This window comes from Aquila chrysaetos, chromosome 5 (genome assembly GCF_900496995.4).
Source record: "Aquila chrysaetos chrysaetos chromosome 5, bAquChr1.4, whole genome shotgun sequence".
Lineage (NCBI taxonomy): Eukaryota > Metazoa > Chordata > Aves > Accipitriformes > Accipitridae > Aquila > Aquila chrysaetos.
In genome coordinates, this window is record NC_044008.1 from 40136000 (window position 1) to 40162724 (window position 26725).

The 26725-nt window shown below is 58.1% G+C and overlaps 2 protein-coding genes and 1 long non-coding RNA gene across 8 annotated transcripts; 1 reads left to right on the top strand and 2 right to left on the bottom strand.

Moving 5' to 3' along the window:
- Positions 1 to 2010: 2010 nt before the first annotated feature.
- Positions 2011 to 14192, bottom strand: PTPN9 (protein tyrosine phosphatase non-receptor type 9). Its single transcript, XM_030015410.2, has 13 exons — positions 13797 to 14192; positions 9112 to 9255; positions 8512 to 8601; positions 8266 to 8390; positions 7386 to 7491; positions 6640 to 6750; positions 5560 to 5888; positions 5093 to 5186; positions 4913 to 4982; positions 4326 to 4404; positions 3916 to 4066; positions 3601 to 3808; positions 2011 to 3293 (listed from the first exon to the last, which is right to left on the bottom strand). Exons 1-13 carry the CDS (start codon positions 13827 to 13829, stop codon positions 3067 to 3069), a joined length of 1767 nt encoding a protein of 588 aa, XP_029871270.1. The 5' UTR covers positions 13830 to 14192; the 3' UTR covers positions 2011 to 3066.
- On the bottom strand, positions 9149 to 26695 carry SNUPN (snurportin 1). 6 transcript variants are annotated; one of them, XM_030015414.2, is made up of 9 exons: positions 26507 to 26694; positions 26200 to 26353; positions 25260 to 25364; positions 25025 to 25121; positions 24333 to 24430; positions 23921 to 23998; positions 21946 to 22026; positions 17595 to 17946; positions 9149 to 9255 (listed from the first exon to the last, which is right to left on the bottom strand). In XM_030015414.2, exons 1-8 carry the CDS (start codon positions 26656 to 26658, stop codon positions 17617 to 17619), a joined length of 1095 nt encoding a protein of 364 aa, XP_029871274.1. In that variant the 5' UTR covers positions 26659 to 26694; the 3' UTR covers positions 9149 to 9255; positions 17595 to 17616. The 6 variants fall into 6 exon arrangements, with proteins under 6 accessions (XP_029871274.1, XP_029871273.1, XP_029871272.1 ...); XM_030015413.2 differs by lacking the exon at positions 9149 to 9255 and adding an exon at positions 15980 to 16098; XM_030015412.2 differs by lacking the exon at positions 9149 to 9255 and having other exon boundaries at positions 16873 to 17946; positions 26507 to 26693.
- On the top strand, positions 16355 to 24815 carry LOC115341868. Its single transcript, XR_003923548.2, has 3 exons — positions 16355 to 16626; positions 22721 to 22814; positions 23948 to 24815. It is a non-coding gene; the product is annotated as an uncharacterized LOC115341868 (long non-coding RNA).
- Positions 26696 to 26725: the final 30 nt, after the last annotated feature.

Consider the following 26725-nt stretch of genomic DNA (forward strand, 5'->3'; position numbering starts at 1 on the left):
TTGCACAGCTCCAGGGATGTTCCAAACGCCCACCTCTCACACAGCCACAGGCGCCGGGGCATGCATCCTTTAAAGACAGATGCCCTGCTGCTTCCAGTTCTTTTCCAGCCATCCAGCCCACGTGTTTGGCCACGGTATGGCGCGGCCAAGCCCGTCCACGCCTCGAACGCAGGGGAAAGCTTCCCCCTCTGCCTGTCCCACAAAGACGCCGGCCTCCTCGGCTTTTTCAGACTCCAGCTGAGCAAACACAGGTGCTGCTCTTCCCACCCGCCGGCGTTTCCTCTCGCCCGGGAGCCTCCCTGGGGCTGGCTGCTCTGCTCTGGGGCACGTGCTCTCCCGCTGGCTCTAGGGCTTGATTTGCGCCCGCTGCCTCTTCTCTTCCCTCGCCCCAAAGCCTCGGGCTGCGACTGCCGCTCTGGGACTGGCATCGCTTGCACCCAAAGGTGCTGGGGCTGGCTGTCAGCCCGGGAGCCCACGGGCAGCCCAGCCACCTTCCCTCCAGCTGTGCCCGCATGTTTTTGTGCCCTACACGCCTGTTCAGAGCAGGTCCAGCAGCACAGAAGCGATGCCCTCGCCCCCAAATCCAGCAGCGAAATGCCTTTCCCCAACACTGCCACCATTCATCTATTGCAGAATGCTCTCAAACACGGGAAGATGGCAGACGCTCCCCAAACCACCGCTGTAGGTGCTGAGGAAATAACACCAGAAGCGCCCAACAACTCCATTCCTTTTAATCTCCGCTTCCATCCCTTGAGCGTTACATGTAGCAGCAATGAGATCAAGTGCATCTCGTTCAAATTAGCAGCCGCCCGTCCTTTTGCTGTTGACAGCATTTGCATTAGAGGCAAACCCTCCCAGCCACCCCAAAACCGCCGTGCCTTGTGAGGTGCAGGCAGCAGCAGGCAGATCCCACGGCCGGCCCCGCTTGCTTGGCCTCCCCATCCAGGGGGGCGGCTCGATCTCTAAGCCGGGACCCAGAGGCTCCTTGCAGGCAGAAGTTTGGTTTCCCAGACTGTTCGTCAGGGTGGCAAACACACCCTGGGCACTTTCTAAATAATAATTAATAAAACAGATAGGAGGAAGGTGACAGCTGGAGAAAGGGACTATGCAAAGAAGAAGAGGCTCCGAAGAGCCCGTTGCTTGAAGCAGGACAGAAGACTGATGCTCTGGGGCTCGGCGAGGCCCTAGGAAAAGAGGCAGGAGTTCGGAGAGGGGCGGCTTGCGTCCCCCTCCGCAGCTAACGAGGCTGCGTACAGCCCAGCCCGTCTTTCTGCCTTCCCTCCTGCCATTATCCTGCCCGCCCAGGAAAGCTGCCTGCAGCCTGGTTATCTCTCACGGGGCCTCACCCAGGACAGGAGTGGGCTGGCCAGCTCTTAGGGCTGCTGCCCTCAGCCCTCCAAGCCCCGTGCAAGTCCTACCCCGTGCTCCCCAGCACGGCCCTAAATGCAGCCCTTGAGCCCCCAAAGTGCTGGGGGGCTGCAGCAGGTCCGTGTGTCCCCAGGGATGGGGCCAGCTTGCTTTTGGGGACCGCGGGGTGTGCAAAGCCTTCAACTCCCTCTCTCCTGCCCCTGACCAACTCCACCACGAGAGCTAAGAGGACTGATCACTGGCGGTATATTTGTATGTCGATACAAATAAAACCAAAACAAAACCCAAAAAGTAACAACAAAAATGTTTCTCTGAACAAGAGCAAAATAGGAACATTTACAAATACTTCTGGCTCTGGCTTGGATCAAGTTAAATACAAAAAAACCAAAACAAGACAAAAAAACAAACGAAAAAACCCCCACCCCCACCCCCCAAGATTATAAAAAAATAAGAATATACACATTCAAAGAGCTTATTACAGTATAAAGTTACTGAGGCCCAGGCGCTGCCAGTCCCAGCTCCCCAGGTGGCACGGAGGGGCAGGGGGCCAGGGCAGCCATCCCCGGCGGGCACTGCTGCCCCACAGGCTGGCTTGCCGCCTCTCGAGGGTTTTGGCTTTTTTTTTTTTGCTCAGCTTTTTTCCAGCCCGTGACTCACCACAGGGCTGGGCCCGCGGGTTCCCGCTGCCGGCTTGGGAAAGCCGGGCAACCCGGAGAGCCGGTCGGTCCCCGTCTGTCCCCATCACCTCGTACCTAGTGACTCCCGCGGCTGCGCCCCAAGGGGCAGGGGACGCCTGTGAGCTCCTCGCCCCCCGGCCAACCCGCCTGCCGTGGCCAAAATCCTCCAGATCCCCCTCCCGGGAGCAGAGCTGCCCTCTCCCAGCAGGAGACGAGGATGGGGAAGATGAGACAAGCAAAGCGGGGGGGATGCCGCCGAGCATCCCCATGCCTCCCGCAGGATGGGCATGGGAGCGGGTACCGGGTCCCAAGGCTGCCTGTGAGGAGCAGGGAGGCAGGAAAGGGAAAAAAGGAGCAGGGAGGGAAGACAAGACAGAGCCAGGACCAAACTCACCACTCCAGGGATCACAGCGGTGAGACGGCAGGACAGCGGGGACCCACAGGAGCTGCTAAAACGGGTGCTTGTATATATGTCTCTATATAATAGCTGGGGTTGGGCACAGTGAGGATATATTATATACACACATACATACAGACACACAGACTTAGTGGCAGGTAAGACTGACATAGGTGCCTCTTCCTAAGCCCCAGGCCAGGGGCAGGACTGGAAATACATTTCCTAGGGCTTTGCAAAGCCCTTCTCTAGATACATTTTAGATGGTCCCAACGAAAAAAAAAACAAAAACAAAAAACCAAAAACAACTCCAAGAGAAGAAAAACCACCTCCCCAAACAACCAAACCCCCCCCAACAGAAATACCACGGAGAGGAGCGAGAGCCTCTTCCCGCGCCGTCCTCCACCCCCCGGCGAGCGGCAGCCACCATTTGGTTTGAATAAGGCACAGTTCGATAGCAGTGCTAATTGTCGAGGACGGGCAGCTGCCTGCCTGCCTGCCGCCGCGTTCCGGCACCGCCGCCCCGACAGCTCTGCCGAGTCCCGACGGGCGCGGAGGCGGCTCTGGCAACCCCGGGAGGATGGGAAGAGGTGTGTGGGGGGGATGTCTGTGGGGAGGCAGCGGGTCTCAGTGTCCCGGCGAGCTCTTCTCCTGGCCGGCCCGGTTGTGGTTGGCGAGCAGCAGGCCCTCGCGCTGGGCGTGCTCGAGGATGGCGGTGTAACAGAAGTAATACTGCTCGGGGGTCTGGATGCTGAAGGCGCGCTGGGTCCGCATGCGCAGCACCGTCTGGTAGATGTTCAGCGTGCCCACGTCCTGCAGCTGGGACAGGCAGATGTCCAGGGCGCAGAAGGTACCTGGGGACAACAACGGGGACGGCGTCAGCCGCCGAATAGCCATCGCTGCCCCTTGCGAGAACCGGAGTGGAGCAGTGGTGGTCCTCAGCGCCCCACCAACCTCCCGCACGCGACCACAGGCATCGGGAGAAGCGGGGCAGAGACTTCTCCCGGGTCCGACGGCTGCAGAAGGTCCTGGGGACACGCGTCCTGGGTCAGCTGGCTTGCAAACGCGCCGTGGGTCCCCGGGATGGAAACGTCCCGGGGAGGTTGGACGTGCCCCACCACCACCGAGACCTCCAGCCCAGCAGCGGCGTTACCCCGTTACCTGTCCTGCCGATGCCAGCGCTGCAGTGCACCACGATCGGGGGTCCCCCAGGGTGACCCTTGAAGCGAGGTCCCAGGGCGCTGACTGCCACCCTCTGCTGCTGCTTCACGGCCCCCAAAAAGTCGATGAGGGTGGCCGCGGAGGAGGGGACGCCGTAGTCCGGCCAGCTCAGGTACTGGAAGTGAGACACCAGCCGCCGCTCCCTGGTCTGGGAGAAAACAGGGGGGTTAGACCCTCTCCCCTTCTCTGCCCCTGGCCAGAGAGGACCTCCAGCACCCCCGTGCCGTCCCCTGGCAGGTGGCTGCGGCCACGCACCTCTGAGCTGTGGATCTCCAGGATGGTTTTCTTGTAATGGTTGAGGTTTTCCACGCCCAGGTTGGTGATGGTCAGGGCCCCGAAGCACACCTGGAAATCCTTCTCCAGGGGCCAGTACTGGCCGCACTTTCTCCTGCCTCCCTCCTCCAGCCTGAGAACAGGAGAAGGACAAGCTGGTGATGTCCTCCTCGCCCTGCTAGGGACATGTCCCATGCCACCCGGCCTTGGTCCCTTGAGGATCCCACAGGGACCAAACAGTCCATCCCTGATGTGATGTCCCCACCCTGCGGGGCTCCGGCTGGGACCACGGCTGCCAGGTCACTGCAAAGAGCACAGCGCTGCTCCTCCAACAGCAAAAACGCTTATTTTGCAAAGAAAAACAGGGCTGTGCCCCCACCACGAGCACTCACCGGGTTGTCATCACAATCACCAGGACGTTTTGCTCCCACACCATGCGCCAGAAGTCACCATAGGTGTTTTCCAGAGGCCCTGCGGGGACAGCCCCGCACGTCAGCCCAAAACCTGATGGATTTGAGCAAGCCCCTTCGCCCAGCAGCCTCCGCCAGCTCCCCTCACTCACCCTCCCCGGGGGACCACAGCCCCTTCCCGTGGGGACCGACCCCGCCGTGGATCCACCAGCCCTGCCTGGAGCTGCCACCGATTGCCTCCCCTGCCCCAGCACCGAATCCCTGCGGCTCAGCACCAATCCCCCCTCTCTGCTCCCTGCTGCTTCATCCCCGGGCAGATGGGGCAAAACCAGGGGCCGCGTTAGGGGCAGGAGGAGGGGGCTGCCATCACCGCTGCTAGCAGGGGTCTGCTCAGCCCAGGACCTGTTTTGTGGGAGGCAGCTGAAGGAGGATGGACCCACTCGCTCTCTCCCAGGAGAAAACCGCTCACGGGATGTCCCCCACCGTGGCCAGTGGCCGATGCTGGGCAGGGAGGTGAAGCCCACACATGCATCAGGAGCAAAAGAACCCCTTGGTGGCTCAGCCCATACCCTGAGTCCCGATGTAAGCGTTCCTCTGCTTGTAGCCGTCCATGAAGCTCGCGTTGATGTAGTCGGTCAGCTGGGGGGGAGAAAAACACACACAGCATGAGCCCCTCCAGAGCCCCGTGGCCGGGACAGCTGCATCAGCTTCACATGGGACCCTCGAGTTTCCATCCCACGCTGGCTCACCTCCGGGCGGCTGTACGGCTTCGCCAGCTTGACGCGGGTTTGGTCCAAGCAGGGCACATCCCCGTACCGGTTCTTCTCCTGGTTGTAGGGTGCCCTGGGAGGCAGGGGAGAGGGAAGCGGGGATGTCTTCCAGGCAGGGAAGGAAAAAGCAGCATCCCTCCCTCTGCGCAAGCCTCCGGCGCCCATAGCCTGGGCTCTGCTGCCATCACCTGGCCAAAGCTTTGGGAAGCGGAGTCCCGGCCAGGTCCTGTCCCCGCTGTCCCCTGCCCGGCTCCCTTCTACCCCCGGGGGCTGCCGGAGCAGCAAAGGAGCTGGGGGTCTCCATGGCTAACCCAAAGCACTGCACCCCAAAGAGGCGGCTGGGCGGCCACGAAGCAGCAGAAGCGGGGCAGGGGGGACCCGGCTTTTTTGGCACAAGAGAGGGACCCCCACACTCGCCCGCACTCGGCTCCTTCTCCCCGACTCACAAAGAGCAGACGAAGGTGCCGGCTGGGCTCCTCCGCCGAATATCTTCGTACTCTTCATAGATGCCCCGCTTCTGCTTGTGGCTGACGTGATCCAGCAGCTCCTGCAGGGTGACGGACTTGGGCCCGGGGACGTGGACGGAGCCGTTATCTTTGGGGGCCACCAGCGGCACCAGGATGAGCTCGTCCAGGGGGTCGGGGTGCCCGTTCTGCTGGGGCAGGAACCGGCAGTTCCAGCTTAGAGGATCCAGTTTGAGGGACCCCCCGAGGTACTCGGGGAGGCATTCCCGGGGCAGGTGCTCCTTCAGCTCCGACATCTTCACCATCTGCACCTGCAGGAGGAAGAGGAGGGGCAGGGGTGACTCCAAGAAGAATGGAGAGGGTTCACTGGGGACAGGGACAGGGATGCCAACCGTCTGGCACAATCCCGATGGAGCCCGGGGATTTCCCCCAACGGCGTGGGGGTCTTCCCCCTTCCTCCCTGGCACCGGGAGGGCACCCAAGGGAACACCAGCAGTGGGGCAGAGGCTGGCCCCGCCACGTACCCAGGGTGGGAATCCACCCTGACACCCAACTCCAAATTTGCAAGCGGCTCCGAGCTCCTACCAAAAGCAGAGGGGCAAAGTCCAGCCCAGGGAGACGTCGGGCTGGAAACGGGCTCTACCAGCAGCACCGCTGACGCTGAGGATACCAGTTTAGGTATTTTTGGCTTTGCCAAATAGGGCCTGAGCCCAGGTATTTAAGCTTCCCTTTCCTCCTGCGTGCTCAGAAGAGGTGTCCTTTCCCTTTAATCATTTACCACTGCCTCCACTTGCTGCTGCTGGCAGCCTCACCACAGAGGAAGAAATCAAAGGCGATTTCAAAAGGGGTTCAAGATATTTGCTGAAAATACCGAAACAGGTTGACGACCCCTATGAAACAGGCTGAGAAAGCCTCTGTTTCCCACGGATTTGGGCTCAGGAGCTTCCAGGGTATGGGGCTGAGGGGCACAAGCTGCCTACACCATCCTGTCCCAAGGGGAAAACAGCCTCTACCCTCCCCACCGAGGGTGCCGTGCCGTGGGGAGGGCCCACACTCACTCACCCGCTCCCGCAGCTTCTCCTTCAGCAGCAGGCTGATGATGGAGTAGGGCACACGAAACCACATGGGCGCTCCCACGATGAAAACCTTCTTGAGCCGAGCCGGGAAGGCACCCTGCGGGCAGCAGGTCAGATCCACGCCGCCGGGGAGGAACCGGCCCCTCTCCACACTCTGCCGGGGGGGGTGACACCTCCCAGCAGAGGTGACAACCAGCAAAGGCACCCCGAGATGGCAATGCCGCACACAAAGCATGCCTCGCACACAGCCGGCAGCCCACGGCCCCGCTTATTTTTATGCTCCGATACGGAAACGAATGATTTCCTTGGAAGTGAGTAGGCAGAGGGTTTGGCTCCACGGGGGAGAGGTGAAGCCTGAGAGCCGGGATTTGCGCGGACAACACACCCTGGCCAATATTTACTGTTATTTCTTTTTTCCGGAGAAGGGAGGAGGCACGAAATGCCAAGCACGATTAAAAAATAATTTGCATCTGTTTTCCCAAAAGCGCTGCCAGCAGCTGCGAGAGGAATCCGGCACGGGGACAGCTGATCCTTTCCCACCCGCGGGTCCAGCCTGGCAGGCTCCCAATGCCTTCCTGAGGTCCTACAGGGCTGGAGCCAGTGCTCCTCAGCCGAGATGTGGTCAGCATTGGTCTGGTGTGAAAATTTACGCCAAAACCACAGACTTCACATACTCAGTGAGCAAGTGGCCCGCGCGCCATCCCCGGACTCCGGGTCACCCCTGGCCGTTACCTTCAGCAGGTTGAGGATCTTCTTGCTGAGGTCCAGCTCGAAGTTGGTGTACTGCGAGCCTGCCATGTCATAGATGAACACCAGTCCGTTCCTCTGGGTTTCGAAGCTGAGGGAGGGGAAAGTGCAATGTCAACCCCGCAATATCCAACTGCTCGGTTCCTGCATGAGCAGATCTCCCCCACACTAACCTCATCTTCAGCTCGCTGACCCCCAAAAATCCCCTTCTGTGCTTCCAGAAGGACTCACAGACCCAAAGCTCGCTTCTGCATTTCCCAGCTGCTTCACCACCTCTTTCTACAACCCTTATTTAAGCCCGGGTCACATCCGAAGCGTATCGCAGCTGCATCACCCGTGACGGGCAAGTTCAAAAACAGAAAGAGCCCAGCAGGATAAATGGGACATCCCGGCTTTATATTTGTGGCAGGACTCACGTTACATCTCGCCAGTGGCTGGGCTGCCTCCTCCCTGGCCGAAGCCTGCAGGAATCAGTCTGCTAAACTGAAACCTGGACGTGGGCAGGGAAAGGCTGTGAAGAGCCTGGTTCAGGGATCAGGGAATTTTGTTCCCCTGCTGAACGCCTCCACGGAGATGACTGGCTTGAATTCAAACCAAGGGAAGACAGGGAATTTCAAGCCACAGGGAGCTGTGACCCCTTCTCTCCCCTAACTAGAGATGGGACACCTGGAGGCACGCAGACACTCAGCCACAATTTCACCTTCAGGAATTCACATTCACTGGCGAGACAGCACATCTTTTCCCCACAAAGCCTTTCGGAGGGATTTCATCAAAACCTCAGCGAACAGCAGCATCTCCATTCGCCCCTGGGAGGGAAGGGGCTCCCCGGGGACGTGCCGCCGTAAGACACAGCACCCCAGCTCACCTCTCCACCGCTCGGTCCAGCAGGTAGAAGAGCGCCTGGAGCACGACGTGCTGCACGCTCTTGCTGGGATGGTGCAGCTTGGCCGTGAAGAGGGCGATGGAGGCTCCCGAGGGGTCCCGCACGCTCTGGCAAGGAAACAGGGTCAGGCTCCCGTGGCACCTGAGGACGCCCGCGTGGAGCGGAGCCGGGATGAGCTGCCCGGTTGGGGTAACTTGGGACAGGGGAGGGGGGGATACCCCCACCTACCAGAATGGTGAACTTGCCACTGAGCAGCTCCGAGCGCAGCGGCTCCTCGTGCGGCTTCAGCTTCACGATGCCCTCCTTCAGCCGCGTTTCCTGCGGGCAGGGAGCCGGCGTGACGGCCAGCACGGGCAGCCCAGCCCTCCACCCACCATCGTGTCCCCGTGGGGCACTCAGCCCTCCAAGGGAAGCCCCAGCGGGGAAACCTCTGCTCCACGGCCCCATTTTCCAGCAGAGGATTGCAACTGGCTGCAGCACCACAACCCCCAGCACGGGGAGGAGCAGCTTTGAAAAACCAGGACGGGAAAGGTATATATATGCACATATATCCTTTATATATGGGGAGATGCTCTGCAGGCATCACGCACCAGCCGGGAGGGCACCCTGCGAGCATGCACGCTGCTCTCAGTGGAGGGGTGGGGACTGGGGTCGGCAAGATCTCCATGGTGACTCGCCTTGGCTGAAAAAGGATTTTCCAGCCGGATAAAACTCCTAAGGGAGTGGGAAAAAGAAAAAAAGCAGGGGGAGGGTCGTCCCTGGGCCCAGAGATCTCTTGCAGAGCAGGAAGCCCACAGCTGGGGGGGGGACCAGGCCCCGCTCTCTTACCCGGTAGGAGTGAAAGAGCTCGATGGCCCGCAGGACGTCGAACTTGCGGGCCATGAGGAACTTGACGGCCACGTTCCAGGAGAGCGGGGACACATTGTACTGGCCCGTCCACTTGTTGATCTCCTCCAGGAACTGCTTGGTCGCCTGTGGGAGAGACGAGGGGTGTGCAGTGAGATGGGGTGGGAGGAAGAGGAAGAAACTCCTGAGGAGCATCCCTGGTCACGGTCCTCAGTGCGCGGGCAGGGGCCGAGTACGGCTCGGCAAACCCAGCAGCTCCTCGGGGTGAAGCGGGGAGCTCTACAGCAGGTACTGGGAAAGGGGGTAAAAGCAGTGGGGATGGAGATGGAGGGAACACCAATGTGGGGAAGGGAGCAAGTGGTAGGAGTGCTGGCATTGGAAAAACGGCCTTGGGGCTGGGGGGAGACTTGTGGAAGGGCAAGGGGGAGCAAAAGGAGGATTTTACAGGTGGCACACTCCCCTTCAGACAGAACGGCCCCGGCACAGCAGGAACCCATCAGCCGGCAGCGGCCTCCCAGGGCTGCAGCTCCGCCGAGGAGCAGCGAACCCGGCCGTGTGAACACAAGTACTGGCACCACGGACTGACGCTTTGACGTGCTACAGGACATGGACCAGCTCACCCAGTAAGGCCAGTTTCACACGGCCGCAGAAGACCAGACGAGAAGGGTTCAGTCCAGGAGGGTCCCAGGATGCTCCCACTGCTCCCCACAGCCCATGGTCCCGTAACACACCAGGGCCATCCCGCACGAGCAGCCCCTCCTCCCAAAGCACCAGCACCGCACGCACCCGAAGCCGTGAGAAACCCAGAAAGAAACTTTTCCAACCCTAGCGCTGACGGAGCAGTCGCAAAACCCAACCTGCAACCTCCCAGCACGCTTAAAGCCCTGAAGGTGAGCAAAACAACACCAAAATGTATTATTATTACTAGCTGTGTTTGCAAGGTGGGCTTGGGGTTTCTTAACGCCCATGCTAATGGAAGCAGCTTTGCTTTCTGCTGCATATTGACCCCCTGTCCCTTAGAGGAGCCCCGAGGGAGACAGGGCAGCACAGCCTAGCCTTCCACCACGGGCAGGATGGAGGGAGTCCCCGAAAAGCCCCGCTCCCACCCAGGCACACCCCAAAACGGAGGAGTTTCCATCCTCGCAAGAGCGGAGGATGGCGATGACAGCGCAAGGAGGAGGAGGAGGGACAGCGAGCACCGAAGGCTGGCTCCTGGAGCAGGGAGTGCAGGCAGGCGGCGGTGTTGGATGTCAGGCAGCGGCATGGAGTTACTGGGAGCTATTCAGCCAGAAAAGCTCATCGGCGTTAATGACTTCCGACGGGAGGAAGCGAAGGGCCGGGGTTTATCGGCAGTGACGGGGGCAGTGAGCCCCTCTCATGGGATGAGCTGAAGTAGCCTGGCTTGTCCAAGGGGTCTCTCCGCAGCCCGCCTGGCATCGCGGCAGGCATTCTTGGAAAGGGTACCGGCTCGCGCGGCTGCTGGAAGCCGCTAAGGACCAGCCCAGACCCCCAGCTCATCGCAACCAGAAGCTCCCTAACTCGGTATCGGAGTCCCGCAGAGCGGCTGGGCAAGCACCAGCCAGGAGGGAACTCGTGGAATTGGGCTGGATCTGCTGCCAACAGCGCTGGGAGGAATCTGAAAGCGGATTTCAATAGCCCAGCTCCGAGCTCTCACAAAAATCCCCTTTAAGCATTGCAAGCCCTCCCGGCACGGCGGCGGGCCACGGTCAACGGGCTGTGGCTTGGCAGCCGGATCGGTCCCCCCATCCCTGCAACTGTTGGGGGCAAGGGACTGGAGGGGAGTGGGAAAAGCGGGGAGCAAAGGAGACAGGGTGTTATACACCCCCCTGCCTCGCATTCCCACCTCCCAGCCAGCAGCTGGCGGCAGCTTTCCCTGGGAGCCGTACTTACGAGACGCCTTTATCCCCACGGCTTCATCTCCAACAGGCTCCGCTTTGCCAAAACAAAAGCAACTCTTTCATGGCCCAAATTTCTAATGATTTCTCCTCTATTGAAGAGGGATGGGAAAATAAACGGGGCAGTACAGAAACCATCTTCAGCCTTAACACAACACCCACATCCACACGTACGTATGTAGAAATGTATCCTATCTGTGAGCTAAGATGGGGAACCTCACCGGCTGTACCCCCGCTTTGCCAGGGAGTCCCCTGGGGCCCCCAGCTGCCCAAAAGCTAGGGCTGGGCTGGAGATGCAAACCCAAAATAACAGCAGAGGTGCTCCTTCCCCAGCACGTGCAGGATGGCATGGGGATGGGGACGAGCACCAGACACGCTCCCACTGCCCTCGAACGGAGACCAGAGCTGACACCGCAGCTCGAGATGGTGAAAGATGCCCCGAGATGATGGGAGGGATGCCTCGAGGGGCACGGTGACAGCGGGGAGAGGATGCAACACGTGGTTCAGGTCTCCTTCCTCAACATCTAACACTTCACACGTCATGCAATCCCACTTCCAGCATCCATCACGAGGGATGCCGGGTTTTTTGCAAGGGGGAAGACCCACGAGAACAAGCGCTGGCTTTGCAGGGCGGCTCAGCCGCGAATTCCAGCTTCCCCCTGCTTTCTCCGGGAGCAAAACAAAATCCCAAACTTACCAGCGCCGACACTCAACAGCAGGCGAGCCAGGAGTTACCGAGCTGAGCATCAATACCAGCCGCAGCTCTGCCCCCCTTACACGCTCCACTGGGTCTCATCATCGTTTCTGGCCCCGATCCTACACGGATTTATACAGGTGTTGAGCCGAGCACAGCAGGGATCACTCCTTGTGCTGCAAACGAAGCCCGTGACCCAGAGCTGCAGCAAGAAGCCCCGTTTCTGCAAGCGACGGCAGCGCTGTGAGCAAAATTGTCCGCAGCCGGGTGTTTTGAACAATGCTGGTCTTTGGAGCGCTGGCGTCATCAAAGTCCCTGCTTCGCTGCGCCAGGGCAGGGTGGTGACAAAGCCACCGCCGCAGGAACACGGGGGCTCTTCAAGCCCTCCTCCCCCGGGCTGCGCAGGCAGCAAACCCACCCTCCTTCTTCAGCCCGGGGCAGGAAATAAGTCCTGTGAAAATGGCAGCTGGGCTGAAAACCCCCGAGGAAAATCGGTTTAGCTCCTCTGGTCCCTCTGGGATAGGCTGGGGAGGGAACTGCGGAGATCCTACGGAGCGGGAGATGTCCCAAGGCTGGCAGGGACAGGAGAGGGGTGAATTCCCCCCCGGCTTGCTGTCAGTAACGGGGGAGAGCAGAAAGAGCGGAGGAAATCCTGATGGTCCCGAGGAGGACGAAGGGGTGGCAGGAAGGGGATATCCCAGCCCCAACCAGCACTTACCCATGAAAACAGAGAAACCGCCACTATTTTGACTTCCAAGCCATTGAGGGCAGCACCAAGGGCAGCCTTCCCCCACCCTAGTCTGATGATCCAAACCTGGAGCCATTACTGCAAATATCCCTTCCCCTTCTCCATCCGATATTCCCGCACAAGCCAAATGTCTCGGATCCCTCTCCTGGGAAGCCTCCCTGCCCGAGCAGGGTCTTCTAAAACCCCATTTGCCAGAAGCTTTGCCCCCTCCGCGACACGGGGGAAACACATATCACGGGCACCTGCGGGGACGCGGGGCAGGAATGCCCCCCGCTCCTTGAGATTTTATTACCCTGGAGACAGCAGCACCGCTCCCAGGAGCGGCGCTGATGAGAGGGAGGTGTGGTGGAGGAGAAAGCCCGAGAGAGCCGCATTTTCCGAGCACCAGCGCGGGCTGCGGGACGGACTCTTCCAGCTCCGGGCGAGCACTCCCTGCGGGGACACGGGGGTTTGGAGAACCCGAGGTCTGCGTACCACCCCTCCTAATCCTCTCTGTATAAAGGAAGGATGTTGTGGAAATGAAAACCGACCAACCAAACAGAAAACTGACCATCTGGTCCCTTTCGCCTTCTCGTTGCAGCCCCCGAGGCCAGCAAGTTGGCCGACGCGACGCAGCTCCCTCGGCCAGCCCGAGCATCGCCGCGGGACAGAGGGGAGCCCGGCTTCGAGGCAGCCTCCGGCAGCGCGCCCAGCATCCCCGTCCGGCGGGAAGCCCGGCGGAGGCGGCTCAGGGTGCGGATGCAGAACCGGGTGGGCATCCCCAAGGACGAGGACGAAGGAAGGGAGAGCCAGAGATTGCTCTCGCCATCCAACGTGCCCCGGCTGGTTTATCGGCCCCGTTCCCCGAGCCCAGCAACATCCTCCCGCGGTGACGCAAGGCCGGCGGAGGAAGCCGGGACGTCACGGGAGGCCTGGGGCGTGGGAAGCGCGTGCACACGCATCCCCACGCCAGCTTGCCCACGGTTTGGGGGGGGGGGGGGAGGCCCGTAAGGACAGGCCACCGATACCCGGGGGGACACACACACCAGTTTGGGGGTGCGTGACGCCAACGCCACGCTGCAGCACCCCTGCTCGCCCCGGCACCCAAGGCACAGGCCTTGCAAAGGCCTTCGGGGTGCGCGCTGTGCGGAGATGGGGAGATGCGGGGGTGGGGGGGGGGGGGGGTTGCAGACAGGGCTTTCCTTGGGGAGAACCGTCGCGCTGGGAAAAACCAGCCCTGCGACCCGGGGTAGCCAAGAAATGGGGTCCGGCGCGGCCCGGGGAGCGGCGGAGCCCGGCCGCAGGGAAGGGGAGCCCGGCGGGATCCTACCTGCTCCTCCTCGGCGCTGAGCTCCGCGGCCATGCTGCGCGGCGCGGCCCCCGCTGCCCCCGGCGCGCCGGACCGGACCGGAGCGGGCCGGGCCGAGCCGAGCCGAGCCGGGCTAAGCGGCGGGCGCCCCACCGGAGCCCATCCCCGGGGGCCGGCGGCACTGCGGACAACCGGCCCCTCCCGGCCGCCGCAGGCTCGGCGAAGACGGCTCCGCCCCGGGATCCCCGCCGAAAGTGCCGAAAATTTTCAAATAAATTAAAAAAAAAAAAAAAAAAAAAATTCTCTATCTCGCAGCCCCCCCCCCCCCCCACCCGCCCGCCCCCCGGGAAGTTTCGCTCGCCCCGGGGAAGCGCCGTTCGGCTGGGCTGGGCCGGGCTGAGCTCCCCGCCCCGCTCCGCTCCGCTCCGCTCTGCCCCGGCGGGGGCGGCGGCAGGAAGCGGCCGCAGCCCCCTCCCCTCGGCTCGGCCCGGCCCGGCCCCGGCGGGCGGCGGGAGGGAGGCGGGCAGGCGGCCAGGGACGGGGGGGGGAGGCGGGGGACAGGAAGCCCTCCCCGGCCGGGATGGAGATGGAGGAGCCGGCGGAACTCTTGTTTCTCTCCGCTCCGGGCCGGCTCGGCTCTGCCGGGAGGGCGTCGCGGCCCCCGGCATCCCCCGGCTTCGGTTCCAGGCCGGGGCAGGGGATAGCGTCGCCGAAATGGTGGCAGGCAGCCCTGCCTGACATCCAGCGGCGCCGCCTGCGAGGGAGAGGAGGGTAAGCCGGGAGGCGAGGAAGGAGCGGGGCTGGAGGAGAGCGCCTGAAGAGCCCCCGGGCTCTGCCTTCCAGCCCGGGACACCTTCGCCCCCAGGCTTACGAGGGACCTGCGAGGAAACGCCGAGGCCGTGCTATGTATCTGTGCGAGCCCACCGCCAAGCAAAGCTCCCCGGGGCCCAAAATCAGTCTTTTTTTTTTTCCTGTCCTGGATGGGCACTGTTCCTCCAAACCGCGTGAGCAGCGACCCCAGGACGGGAGCAGTCAGCCTGCCCCAGGGATCGGTTCCCCGGAGCAGCCTCGCCTCTCCCGCCGGCCTTTCCCGGCAGCTCGTGGCAGCGGCATCCTCCCTTGCCGGTACTTCAGCCTCTGCCTCGCAGCCTTTCCCCACGGGCAGGAGAGACAGGCGTGCGTCTTCCCGCTGAGCAAAGAGGCACCCGGGGTTTCCAGCCGTTTTCTTTGCTCTCCCTCCTCTGTGATCCCTAAATTCCATTCCCCGGCCGGGCACAGGTGTCAGGGCCTGGATGGAGAGCCCCGATGCTCCTCCGGAGGGGCCACCGGGAAGAAGCGGGGATCCCGGCGGGGAGCTGGGCCCTGCGCCGCACAGCAACGGCCCCACCGAAAAGCCAAGCCCCGGGATCGGGGGACATTTTGTTCAGCTGAGGAGGACTGCGTTGGCAATGTGCCCGCAGCCAGAGCCTTTGCACCTAACTCGGAGAAAATGGAAGAAAGGGCAGAGGGAAGGGGCTGGAGGCGGGCTCGAGGGCTGGCTGTCCGTCCGTCCATCCTCCAGAACCCCAGGCCACATCTACAGGTTGAGCCGCCCGCTCAGTTCTCCTGCCCTAGACTAAATTTAAGCCCCCGGGGGGTGACCCCTCCTCGGTCGCTGCCGAAGCTGCCGCCCGTTCCAGTTGGGAGCAGGGCAGGGAACAGCTGGGAGCGGGATCGCACCCAGCAAATAAAACAGTCACAGCAACAAACTGCGTTGGCCCCGGTGACTTCCGTTTAACACCCTCTCTCCAAACACAGCCTTTCGTTTCCAACAGGAATTGTAACGCAAATATTTATTTCTCCAGCCCAGCTCGTGCTTTTAAAAGGGAAACTACGCGGCATCATCTGGAGCCGGTGGAAAGCTACAGTTGCTTCCCTCTTGCTCTCCTCCATCGATCAGAGCAAGCAGCTGAAGGCAGCACGTCTTCAGCTGTATTTTCTCTCCTGCCCACTCCCTTCCCTTGGCTGGAGGACCTTGAAAGGTTGCTGTAAGGCAGCAGGGAGGCGGTAACCCGAGCTGCAGCTTTCTCTGCCCTAAGGGATGCACAAATCTTACATCCAGATGCCCACCTCCGGGTTTAATTGCCTGACGGAAGGAAAACTACGCTGATAGGAGGCTGGATGCGGTCTCCCGACTGGGGCTCTCCTTGCAATCCTCTGCCAGCCGGTGAGGCCAAAGCATAGGGGGAACCCGCAGCCGGAGCAGCCCGGAGCCTTCGAGGGACGGGGAGCACAAGGCAGTCCAGGTGTTTGTTCTCTTCCCTCGGGCCAGTTGCTTCACATGCTAAAAAAAAAAAAACCAAACAAAAAAACCCCCCAAAAACACCACGCAAATACTCACAATAAAAATAACAAAATAAGCAGCCATTTGAAAAAGACTGCAGCACGCTCAGCCGCATCGGGGTGCTGTTTTCTCCCCTCCTGGGGAGGGGGAGCCAAGGCCAGCCCCCTCCCACAGCCAGCTCTGGCCGCAGTTCGGACAGTTCCTGCTGCCCGCTGGTATAATCAATAGCGGCCGCGCAGCCAGACGGTCGCACGCAGCCCACGCGCTTGGCACAGAAACAAGTGTTTTTCTGGGAAAAACAGGGGGTGCGAGGGCAGGATACAAGTGCCCCTGCTATCTGCAGGCAGCCGTCCCCGCTCTCGGTATCTCCTCCTGGATACAGGCCTTCCTCCAGGGGCATTTTCATAGGCGGCTGGGAGGAGACTCCCCAGCACCGTGTTTAGCCTGATATTTCATCTCCCCCCTCCGTGGAGAGAGCGGTCCCTCTCTGGCCTTTTAATCTCCCTTCTGGAAAACAGCCTGGGGACGGTGAGTACAATCCTTTCATGCCCCCTAAAACCAGGGAAAGGCAGCAGCCAGTCCTTGCAAAGCGGGCTTGGGCTGGGATAAGAGGGGCAGCGGCGGGGAGGGTCTGAAGCACCTCAGTGCACGGAGGAGAATCAGACCCACACAAGCATTTCCTCCGCTCCAGTTAGCGCTGTAACTGATTTTTCAATCCCTATTTGGGAGGCACAGCACGCATCCACCCTTAGGTAGCAGGAAGACGCTCAAGAATTTGTCTTTCTGAGAAACCTTTTATTTGGCACAATCAATGCTAGCGTTTTTCAGAGCGAAACCATTCCTTCCTCCCCCTACTGAGAAAAGCCTCGAGTACAGGCTTCTGCCGCGCTTGCGCCGCACAAAGCTGTGCTCGGAGGCAGGGCCTGCTGCGATGCAAGGAAATTTAGTTTTTCTCATAACATGTGGGTGTGGAAAGCCCTGCCTTTGGATTTACAGCAGGCTGCTTCAAACTTTTTGTTACTAGAAGTGAACTGACCACAAAACTTTCATTGAGAAGGCCTTGGTAAACAGCTGGATCAAAGGCTGAAATGCCCCGATTGCCGGGGCCGGGGAGGTGGGGCTGCCATTGGGGCTGGGGTTACGAGCAGCAGCTGCACCTTGGAGGTCTGAGCACTTTCCTATGCTGAAGCTTTGCCAGAGACTTTAACAGAAGCAGGGTCAGGAGCTGAACGTTCACTTCCCAACGCACGACTGCCTTAGCAAAGAACCAGACAATCCTGTTAAGGCCTCACAGAAGCCCTGGCAAAAAAAAAAAAAAAACAAACAACCAAAAAAAACCCCAAAAAACCAAACAACAACAAAAAAATCCAGCAGCACTTAGAGCAAGATACTCCACTTTCATGCCCTTTAAACAAAACCATCCTATCATTACCTTTGCCCCCCTCTCAGGGAGGGAGTGACAGTAAGAAGCGGGGAACCTTGTCCTTTCTCCTTACCCAACCAGTCTGTCCCAGCAGCCTAATTCTCCATCTGGCTCACTGCTTCATCCTGGCCCTCCAGAGAGTTTGCTGGCTGAGGGGTAGACAAGTGTTCCAGCTCGTAATGTCCATTCCTCGCAGCCGCTGCACTGCTCGGCTGACCCTTTTCTGCTGCCAGCTTTTTAATCTTCTTGCTCTCAATGATCTGCTGGAGCTGACGCCCAGCATAGTCTGGTTTGGCAGTGAGCACGGTAGTGGGCACGGCGAGCCCGAGGATTTCGGGTACCATGTAAGGCCGGAGCCAGCCCACCAGCGGGGTGCTGCCGGGGGTGTAGTGGGTTTGCTTGTGATAGAAGAGAAGTCCGTCGACCTGTAAAAAGGAAAAAGAGAGTGAATGAAAGGCCAGAGCTGGAGGCTTTTGCAGGTGGATGACCGAGTGCCAGACGACAGCACTGCTCTCCATTTACAGGCCAAAACTACCAGCTGGATCATTTTTCCTCAAGCAGTGCAATAAATAGCGGAAGGGAAAGAAGAAACCTGCAGAGCTCCTGCCCTGAAAGATCGGTGCAAGCCCAGCGACTGCCGGATGGGTTTAAATCATCAAAGGCAAACAATTTCAGCCTGATGTTGGCACTGACCAGTACTTTTCCTCTGGTTGCTATGATCCCATTCTGCAGAAAAGCCATCAGGTTTCTGAATAAGGCAGCACACAGAAAGGCCATTTTACTGGATTAAGGTTATTTTAAATAATACATTTGGAGAGTAATTAGTCAGAGCGCATGACGCCAAGGAGCCCTGATTCGTAACGCTGCTAAAGCTCTTTCAGCTGGCTTATGCAAAATAAATTCTTCATGTTTCCCAAGAGAGAACTTCTCCAGCAATCAATGACAGTTAAGGGCACTCAGGACTTTGAAGGTTTAGGCCCTAACTCTTGTGCTACTATTTCCACGCTCTGCAATACTGCAGCTGGCTGACGTTTTCCCCGCTTCCCCACCATGCTCAGGGATTTTCACCCCCCATCTTCCTGCGCTTCCCAGGAGCGCACTCCACAAGGTTAGATCCTGCTGTTGGGCTGACTAACGCTGGAGGTGGTGCTCCCCTTAGCTCAGCCTCGCAAGCTCTTAAAAGGCCATTTGGCTACGAGTAAGAGTGGCCGAGTCTGCAGAAGAGATGAGAAAAAGAGCCCACCTTGGGCTGAATTGCTCCCAGGCCCCTCCCCGAGCCTACAGCCCCCAGAATACATACAGCAGAGCGGCACATATATCAGCAGTGAGCTAAGGCGTCGGTGAACCGAGTGGATTGAGGTGATTTCGGCTACGGTGCTGGACTGTGAGCCAGGCTGAGCAAAGAGCAGCCTATGTCCGTCTCTGTACCACAGGTGCTAACCTCCAGCAGAGTGGGTAGAGCTTCTTGCACTACTCTGTCCATAAATTTCAGTCACTGTTAAGATCTTGCAAAATAATCCCAGAAAAAGGGGGATTCCTGGGCTAGGAAAATATAAAACTAGAACAGTAAACGTCATGATGAGCTTGTGTAACCCTCTGGATATCTAAAGTACAAAGCTTTTCCCTCCCCCTGCCTCCCGGGAAGACTTGGGAAGAGCCAGATTCTGCGGCATTGTGGCACCACGCCTGCACACCCAGCCCATCCCTGCGGGTGCGTGGCACTTGATGAGCAACGGGGATTCTCCGGCACCCACAGGAATGTTTTGGTAAAGATCAGAGCCTGGACAGGCTTCTCTTTCCAGACCGCTCCAAAGATCTTCTCCAAGCTAGAGAATTCAAAGGAGTTCAGCCTGATGGAGAGTTAGGTCAAGTTCGTTCTTCCTCTGATTTCTCTTAAGTTACTCCCATATTCCTTCCAGTTTATTTAATTTGTTGGCTCGGTCCCTACCCTGAGTCACGACACTGACACCGGCCACATCAGAACAAGGGCTGACACTGTCCCTAGACGACCGAACCTGATGAGAAACTGGCCTGACGGGATTTCACGTTTCAGACTGTGCTTTTCAGATTTTAGGTGCTTAACAGCACTCCCATTCCTTCACACCGGGGTTTCTCAGAGACTTTGGTTCCCCCTGCCTTCGTGGGAACCTGAACATTGTTTTACTCAGATCTGCGAGTAGGACAGTAGCTCTGATGATCCACTCCAAAAACCACTTCAAATTCAGTGCCAGTCAACTGATCCAAAGTCCACTGAATTAAGCGGAAAAAAATTTCCACTGAATATAGCAGATCAGGTCCTAAGTCTAAGGTTATAGATTAACTCTGAAGACCCAGATCTGAAAGCACTGACCACTTTTGTTGCCACCACACGCATGAGATCTTTGTAAGGATCACAAGATGCTAGGCCCAGGCATAAGACCACCTCTGTTATACTGCACTACCTATAGCAAGGCTGTATTTTGCCTTCTGCAAAGTTTATTTCGTTTTGTGCCGTTGGTGGAAGCTATTTACAGGGATTTCTTGGGCTCCCTCTTGTGGCACATCACAAAGGGACCCACGGTTCCCTTCATTCCTGGAAGCGGCACCACGGTTTCTGTGGGGTTACCGGCTGCTTTGAGCCAAATTACACATTTCACTTGTTGGGGTCGCACCCTGATGTATCAGCCAGAGAACCTGGGGGGAAAAAAAAATCACAGCTGGATTACAAGGCAGAGTCTGATCAACTCCATCTCCCTCCCCCGGCGTTTCGCAACAGTCTCCTTCGCAGGCCGAAAGTTTTCTGCTCCGACCGCAGTGGGGCAAGACTCCTCAGCCTTTTCTCGTGGGAGCAGATGCCTCAGGAAGGAATGAAGCTTTTTTCAGTAAAGACAGGAAGGACTGTTTCCACAGAGGCACTCAGAGCATTTGTAATTGAGCAAGTCAGCTGTAGGAAACCTGGGATGCCTTCTCAGCACTCCCCGATCTGTGTTGGGAGCGGGGTCTGGCAAGACCAGCAAGGGGCTGGGACTTTCCGATTCTCTCGCATGACTGTCCTGGCTTTGACAAGCAGAAGGCAAAGTCAGCCCTCACAGCCAAATTAGCGTCCCTTAAATTTAAACCTGCACTTACGTTAATCACTAACTCAGGCCAGGAGAGCACAAGAGACACATCCAAAACACCGTGGCTTTTGGCTTAGCAGGACAAGCGACCCCTGTAGAGGCTGTTCCCCATCTAGGGCTGAGACTGGGCACTCCGCAGGAACTGCTGCAGCCACTGGAAGAGCTTCTGGCTCCCAGATGTTTGTCACTGACACCGTCCCAGAATGCCATCACCTCCTCCATCCTCTTCTGCTTCAGTGCCAAGTCAGCCAGGGCAGTCAAAAGCAGCCTGTTTTCACGAGGGCCTCCGCCTCGCTGCTCACAACCACAGAGCTGAACTGGGTGGCACATCGATTTGCCTGTCCTGCCCTTCTCCCACAGCAGAGAGGCCTGAACGGCACAACCTACTTCTAAAGCCAATGAAGCAAATGCAGGCGTCCTGTTCAGCCGCTCTTGCTGGGGGAACGGCCACCTCAGAGAGAGCCAAGAGCAGCAGGAGCCAAAGGCAGGAAGCTGCCTGTTCTGTACCAAAGCAAAAAGCAGAGCTTGCGCTATCCCCTCCAGAAGATCCAATAGTGGTACAGCAGGAGGACAGCCTCATCTGAACCCCTCCCAGCCATTTCTGTTACAGCCACCTGCCCCCAGCTCCAGTATGTCTCAGGTGCCCACCACTAACACCCGAACCCCTCAGAAACCATCAGGAGCTTACCACCACCCTTCTCTTTCCTCCCCACAAGACACAAGATAGCTGGGTGCCTTGCACACAGACAGATGGAAGTAGCTAGACTACAGAAACACAGAGCCTGTGACAAAGGTCAGAGAAAGACACCACTCTGCCCACCCCGCAGACCTCTTGAGAAACACCACCGCATAAGGGAGCACACCGCAGAGATCCTCACGCCATCCCCACACGAGCCCACCCGGGGCAGCAGGCAGTACCAGCTTTGGCCCTAAAAAGGTCAGCTGTCCATCACGCTGCCTCATGAATGTGAGCTACGCTGCTTCTGGAGGCACTCTGGGTGTCCGCATCAACCCTCTCTTCCCCAGGGGCTCTTTCAGACAACAGTCAACGGCAGTAAAGGCAGCCCAAACACAGAGAATGCTACGGTTGAACTCTTGCTAGGTAGTTTGTTTGGGTGCAGCCTGTACCTGGTGACAGGGTAACAGATCAGCCATGTGCATAAAAGGCATCCATCCCCAACGCAGCACAGCTCAGCAAGCTTCCTGCAGGTCTCGGGAGAGCACAGTTCCCAAGTGAAGGGGATGCACCTCTCTCCAAGCACTGGCAGATGCGCAGCGGGGCTGTCTCTAAGGCTGAGGTCCGGGCCCCCGCCTGCGTGTTCTCACCTCGAAGGGGAAGTCCATAGCCAGCACCTTACACAGGCTGTCCGAGGAGCAGGGGAAGTTCTGCAGGCCCACAAATTTGAACTGAAAGAGTAAGAGAGGGTTAGAGGAGACAACTGTGTGGCCTAAAGCCGAACAAGTCACTGAATCGAGCACTGGTGTGGAGGCGGCTAAGAAGGAAGGATTTCCCCCAGTGCAAGATCCAGCATGAGAGGCAAAGGGTGAGCAACAGGTGTCAGATAAAGTAACCAGAGAGGAGATCTCAAGCAGGGACCACATCATTAAACTGCTGGCCTTCCTGCCAAAGGGTATCGGGGGGCCCAAAAGCACAAACAGGCTCCAAAGAGGATTAGACCAGCTCCTGAAATTGAAAGGCAGGTCCCCTGCTGCCCGTTAACTCCATGACCTCGGTACAACCACTGGCTGATGAAGTCAGAGGGAACACGATAGGTATCTCCCATTTCTTACTCTTTCCATAGCGACTGGTCTCTGCGATTACTATGGGTTATTGGGACAGACAGACCTCTTATGTGATTCCGAACAGCACTTTGTAAGCAAACCCCAGATCTAGAGACAAAACAACAGGACCAAGCTGTCCATCAGCACCCATCATATCCCACTAGAATAACTGGGAGTGCTTGCATGAAAACCTACAAATATCACCCTAGCCACCAGAGAGGATGGGGTGGGAATAGTCGTTAGAGATAATCCCTGCTCTCTCTCCAGCAATGCTGGATAAAGCATGTACATTGCTGCAACTTTACAAATCTCATTCCAGAAACAGAAGATGACCTTTAAAAGAAGACCCATGGATTGCCACCACGATGCCTAGACAGCATGGAATCTAGAGTCCCCAGAATGATCTATTTCAGGTATTTTATCACCCCAGTTCCAAACAACCCCCACTCTGGCATTTAATGAGATGCAGATGGCAGAGACTCGGCGTACAGCTCCCAGACGCTCCCAATACCTTTTTTTCCAAGCATCTAAGACTGCAGGAAGGACTTTTCAGCAGAGCTGACCCTGAGATGCTCTTTTAACCAAAATAGAAAATTATGACCTCTGGGCAGGATGCAAAGCAGACAGATGTCTGCTCCAGGCTGCTGGCTCAGCCAAGCAAATCTTTCCACCCAGGAAATGAAAGCTGAAACGACCCCCCCTTCATTAGGTAGCTGTCTTCTACTGGATATTCCTGTTAGACTCAGAACAGGATGTTCTCCAAATACAGATACCTTCACTGCTGGCACAGGAGGGGTCATCCCCGTTCGTGACCCATCTGCTCAACGCACAGCATCTGCTTTGGGTAGCTGTGTCTGAGCATACACTGGGGCTACACAACGATCAGGTCCCGCTTTGCAAACTGTGCTCCATCAGCCAGGCTGCTAAGTGTCTTATGTCTGTCCCCCAAAAATCACCTTCCAAGCTGCTGTGGGTTCTAGGTCTGACCTCCATGCATAAGTCTTCAAAGGAAGACTTTTTATCCTTGCTCAGCAAGGGCTCTGGGTGGCAATCTGGCATCCATCCCGACAACTTCAATCATTAGTTTAAGCAGAGGGGAAGGCTAAAGCTTTATGAGCCTTTCCCCTTGCCTTGTGAGCCCACAAGACTACACAAGAATAAATCCCATTGTAGTCAGGCTGCCGACCAATGCTGCCTCTGTAGAAACCACACTCATTTTCCATTCTGTTTCAAGGGAAAGCTAAAAACAGCATGGAAGTTAGCTGATACCCTGCAGTCTGATCTCCCTCAGCACTCTGGCTGGGGAAAAAAAAAAACCCACACTCATTTACAATATTCAGTGGTTCTATTTACATCCTGAACATGGCATCCCATTTCATCAGAAGTACACTTTGAAGCCTGATCTGAGGGGGCGGGGGATGGGGGGGAAGCTTCCGCTTGTGAAAGAAAGTGCTGAAGCCTGCTGAACAGGAGACCTTACCCCCCATCCTCCTCCTCCTCTCAATTGAAAAGAACTTACTGGATTAATCCTGCTTTTCTCTCCCAGCCCTTCCTCCTCTTGGATCTTTGAGGAGAGCCAGAAGAATCTGAAGTCGGTCTGTGAAAGGAGGTAGAGACTTAATGACTATCCACCACACATCGCTGATCAGCACCTGCTGAGCGTCTCCATTCCTCTGCACTTGCCCAGGAGATTTACAAACTCAGCTTCACCTGCAGAGCCAGACAGCACCCCCAGCTCTTCCCCTGATACCCACAAAAGATGTACCCAATTATTCCAGTAGCCAGCAGCCCATAAGCGGTAAAGATGCTGGTGCTTAGACAGAACACCCATCCTGCTGCATAACGAGTGGGCTACGTCCAGTGCTGGCTGCAAAGCAGCTCACAAACAGGGAACAAAAGGGAGGGCAGGGCAGAGCGGAGAGGTTCAGTACCTGGCAGTCATAAACAGGGTGTCCTCTCCAGCACATCACGTCGAGGATATAGTACGTCTGCTTTGCCTCATTGTAGATGCAGTCCAAGATGCAGTACACTGCGCAAACAAACACAGGGCGGTCCAGACATGCTCCAGAAGCTGCCTAACCCAACAGGCAAATGCCCGATCAAATGCCCTGATATAAGCCTGCAAGGTGCAGAGGGATCCCCTTCTGCTAATAGAAGCTGCAACCACAAAAATCCTTTAGCTTGAGGAGTCCAACAAGGCTACAAAGGTACCAGCCAGAGGCAGAGCAAGCAAAGGCATGCTTCAGAAAATGGCATTTAGTGAACAGTAACCCCTCCTCAGGGCAAGAAAGCAACTGCAAGAGGTATTAAGAAAGACCACACCGTACACAGCTCTCTGTCGGAAGACAGAGATGATATTGAGGTTTAAGAGAGTCAGTTAACCAGGCAGCTAATTAAAAGACATCATTACCTAGCATAAAGGTTTCTGATATTGTCCACGCCTACTTATCCCCAGAGATATATGAACAGGCCTGAAGCTAACTGCCCCCAGCACCAGAAAAGGGCACAGCTCTGGGGCTCGGGGGAGCTGGAGGAGCAGCACCAAGCCTGCCGGTGCACACACACACAGGGAGAAGCAGGCGGTTCCCCTCTCTCTATCCCCAAAACCTCCTCAGACCATTACCTTTCTCGCTCGTTGAATTGTGCCGGTTCCCTCCCGGCAGCAGGGATGGGAACCTGTTGACACAGAAGCCGCTTTTGGTGTAAGCTGCTGTTGTGCCCTGTGAGGAAGTGGGAAAGAAAAAAGAAAAAAAAAAAAAAAAAAGTCAAGCAAGGCACACGGGCCAGTCTTACATTGGCTGGGCAACAGGTACAGGTCCTTTACCAAATGGTGAGACGTCACCACTGCTGCTGCTTACCCTGGACGCCACGACAAGCGCCCTTTTCCCGACGGGACACACCACTACAACCCACTCCTGCTCCAGATCCAAGGGGACATCAACCAGCCATTCTGACAGCATCAGCTAGGGAGAAATCCGGGAAAAAAAATAATCAGTTAGTAACAACTCTCCTGAAGCTATGGAAAACTCACAGCTCAAGGATAAAGCAAGAAGGTTTCAACCTGGCTTCAACGGCTACACGAGGTTCTTCAGAGGCAATGTGCGTTGCTCGACACCCTGCATTACGGCACCAAAGGGGCCCCGCTCCTTCTCTCTCGCCAACCTGCGTAACAGACTCTCTCCCAAGTCCTTCTCTTGCTTCCAAGCTCCTGCCTAAGCTTCAGACTACAGCACAGGGCTCACAGACCTCACTGGGGCACCTCTGTGCCTTGGTCTCCACTCCAGCACTTCATTTATTTATAAATACGTGGCAGAGCTTAGAGATTCCTAAATATCAGGAGTAAAGAGCCCAGAGAAGATGACCTCTTTGGAGACTGCCTGGCTGTGGTCACCTGCAAGGCTGCATGCCTTTTAGGACCAATATGGCAGCCAAGGCTGATAAAACCCATTAGCTGAGGTTTCTCTTCCTTCCTGGTCTCCCGGACATGGGGAGAGATGGATGTCTTTAACTGACTGCTGCACAACGGGATACGAATGCTGCTAGCTGAGCTGAAATCTCCCAAAGCGCGCAGCCAAGCCGTCTCCGCCTGTCCTCCGTTTGAACGCAACGTGTCTCGGGCAGACCCAAGGCACGGCTCCTCACCGAGCACCAAGCCAGGCGGGACACGCTGTTCTCAGCCCCACACAGCCACCGCCACGGCCGCTCGCCGTGCCCAGCCCAGCCTCACCACCCCACATCCCTCGCCCTGCCCTGCCTTCACACCCGCACCCCGTTGCAGGGAAGCGGGCGGCCGCTCACCTGATTGGCGTAGCGCTTGGGCAACTTCTTGCCAGCATCCACGTCCATCTCCTCTTCCTCCGCGTCTTCCTCCTTCTCCTCGCCCTCGTTCTCCACCCCTGCCCAGTCGTCCTCTGCCAACCTCCTGGCATGGTTCACGTAGTCCAGCCGCCTCCTGGAAGGCAAGAAAACAGCCCAGCTTGCCCCTCCGCGGGAGGCAAGGCCGCCACCCACCCGCTCCCTACAACCGGGCCCTTTCCACAACCCCGGGCCGCCCGGCGGGCCCAGCGCGGCCCTGCCCAGCCCCCCAGCCCCCAGCGGGACTCACTCTCTCTGGAGGCGGAGGAGGCGCCGGCGGCGTTCGGCCTGCCCCGGCCCGCCGCGGGCCTTGTAGGCGGCCAGCCGGGGGTGAGGACCGGCCGGGCTGTTGGGAGCCGCCAGGACGGCGCCGGCCGCCAGCGCCGCGCTCAGCTCCTCCATGGCAACGCCCGCCCGGCCGGCCGCCCTGACGCGCTTCCGCCTCGACGGCGGAAGCCGCTGGGCCTTC

What these genes read in the sequence shown, in the direction of transcription:
- PTPN9 (XM_030015410.2), bottom strand. Translation starts at nt 13,829, where the DNA reads ATGGCCGCGGAGCTCAGCGCCGAGGAGGAGCAG. An exon ending in AGGAGAAGCTGCGGGAGCGG is followed by an intron (nt 5,889 to 6,639) that starts GTGAGTGAGTGT and finishes TTCCTCCTGCAG; the next exon opens with GTGCAGATGGTGAAGATGTC. An exon ending in CGCTGGCATCGGCAGGACAG is followed by an intron (nt 3,294 to 3,600) that starts GTAACGGGGTAA and finishes TGTTGTCCCCAG; the next exon opens with GTACCTTCTGCGCCCTGGAC.
- SNUPN (XM_030015414.2), bottom strand. Translation starts at nt 26,658, where the DNA reads ATGGAGGAGCTGAGCGCGGCGCTGGCGGCCGGCGCCGTCCTGGCGGCT. An exon ending in CCAAGCGCTACGCCAATCAG is followed by an intron (nt 25,365 to 26,199) that starts GTGAGCGGCCGC and finishes ATTTCTCCCTAG; the next exon opens with CTGATGCTGTCAGAATGGCT. An exon ending in CTATGGACTTCCCCTTCGAG is followed by an intron (nt 17,947 to 21,945) that starts GTGAGAACACGC and finishes TCCTTTTTACAG; the next exon opens with GTCGACGGACTTCTCTTCTA.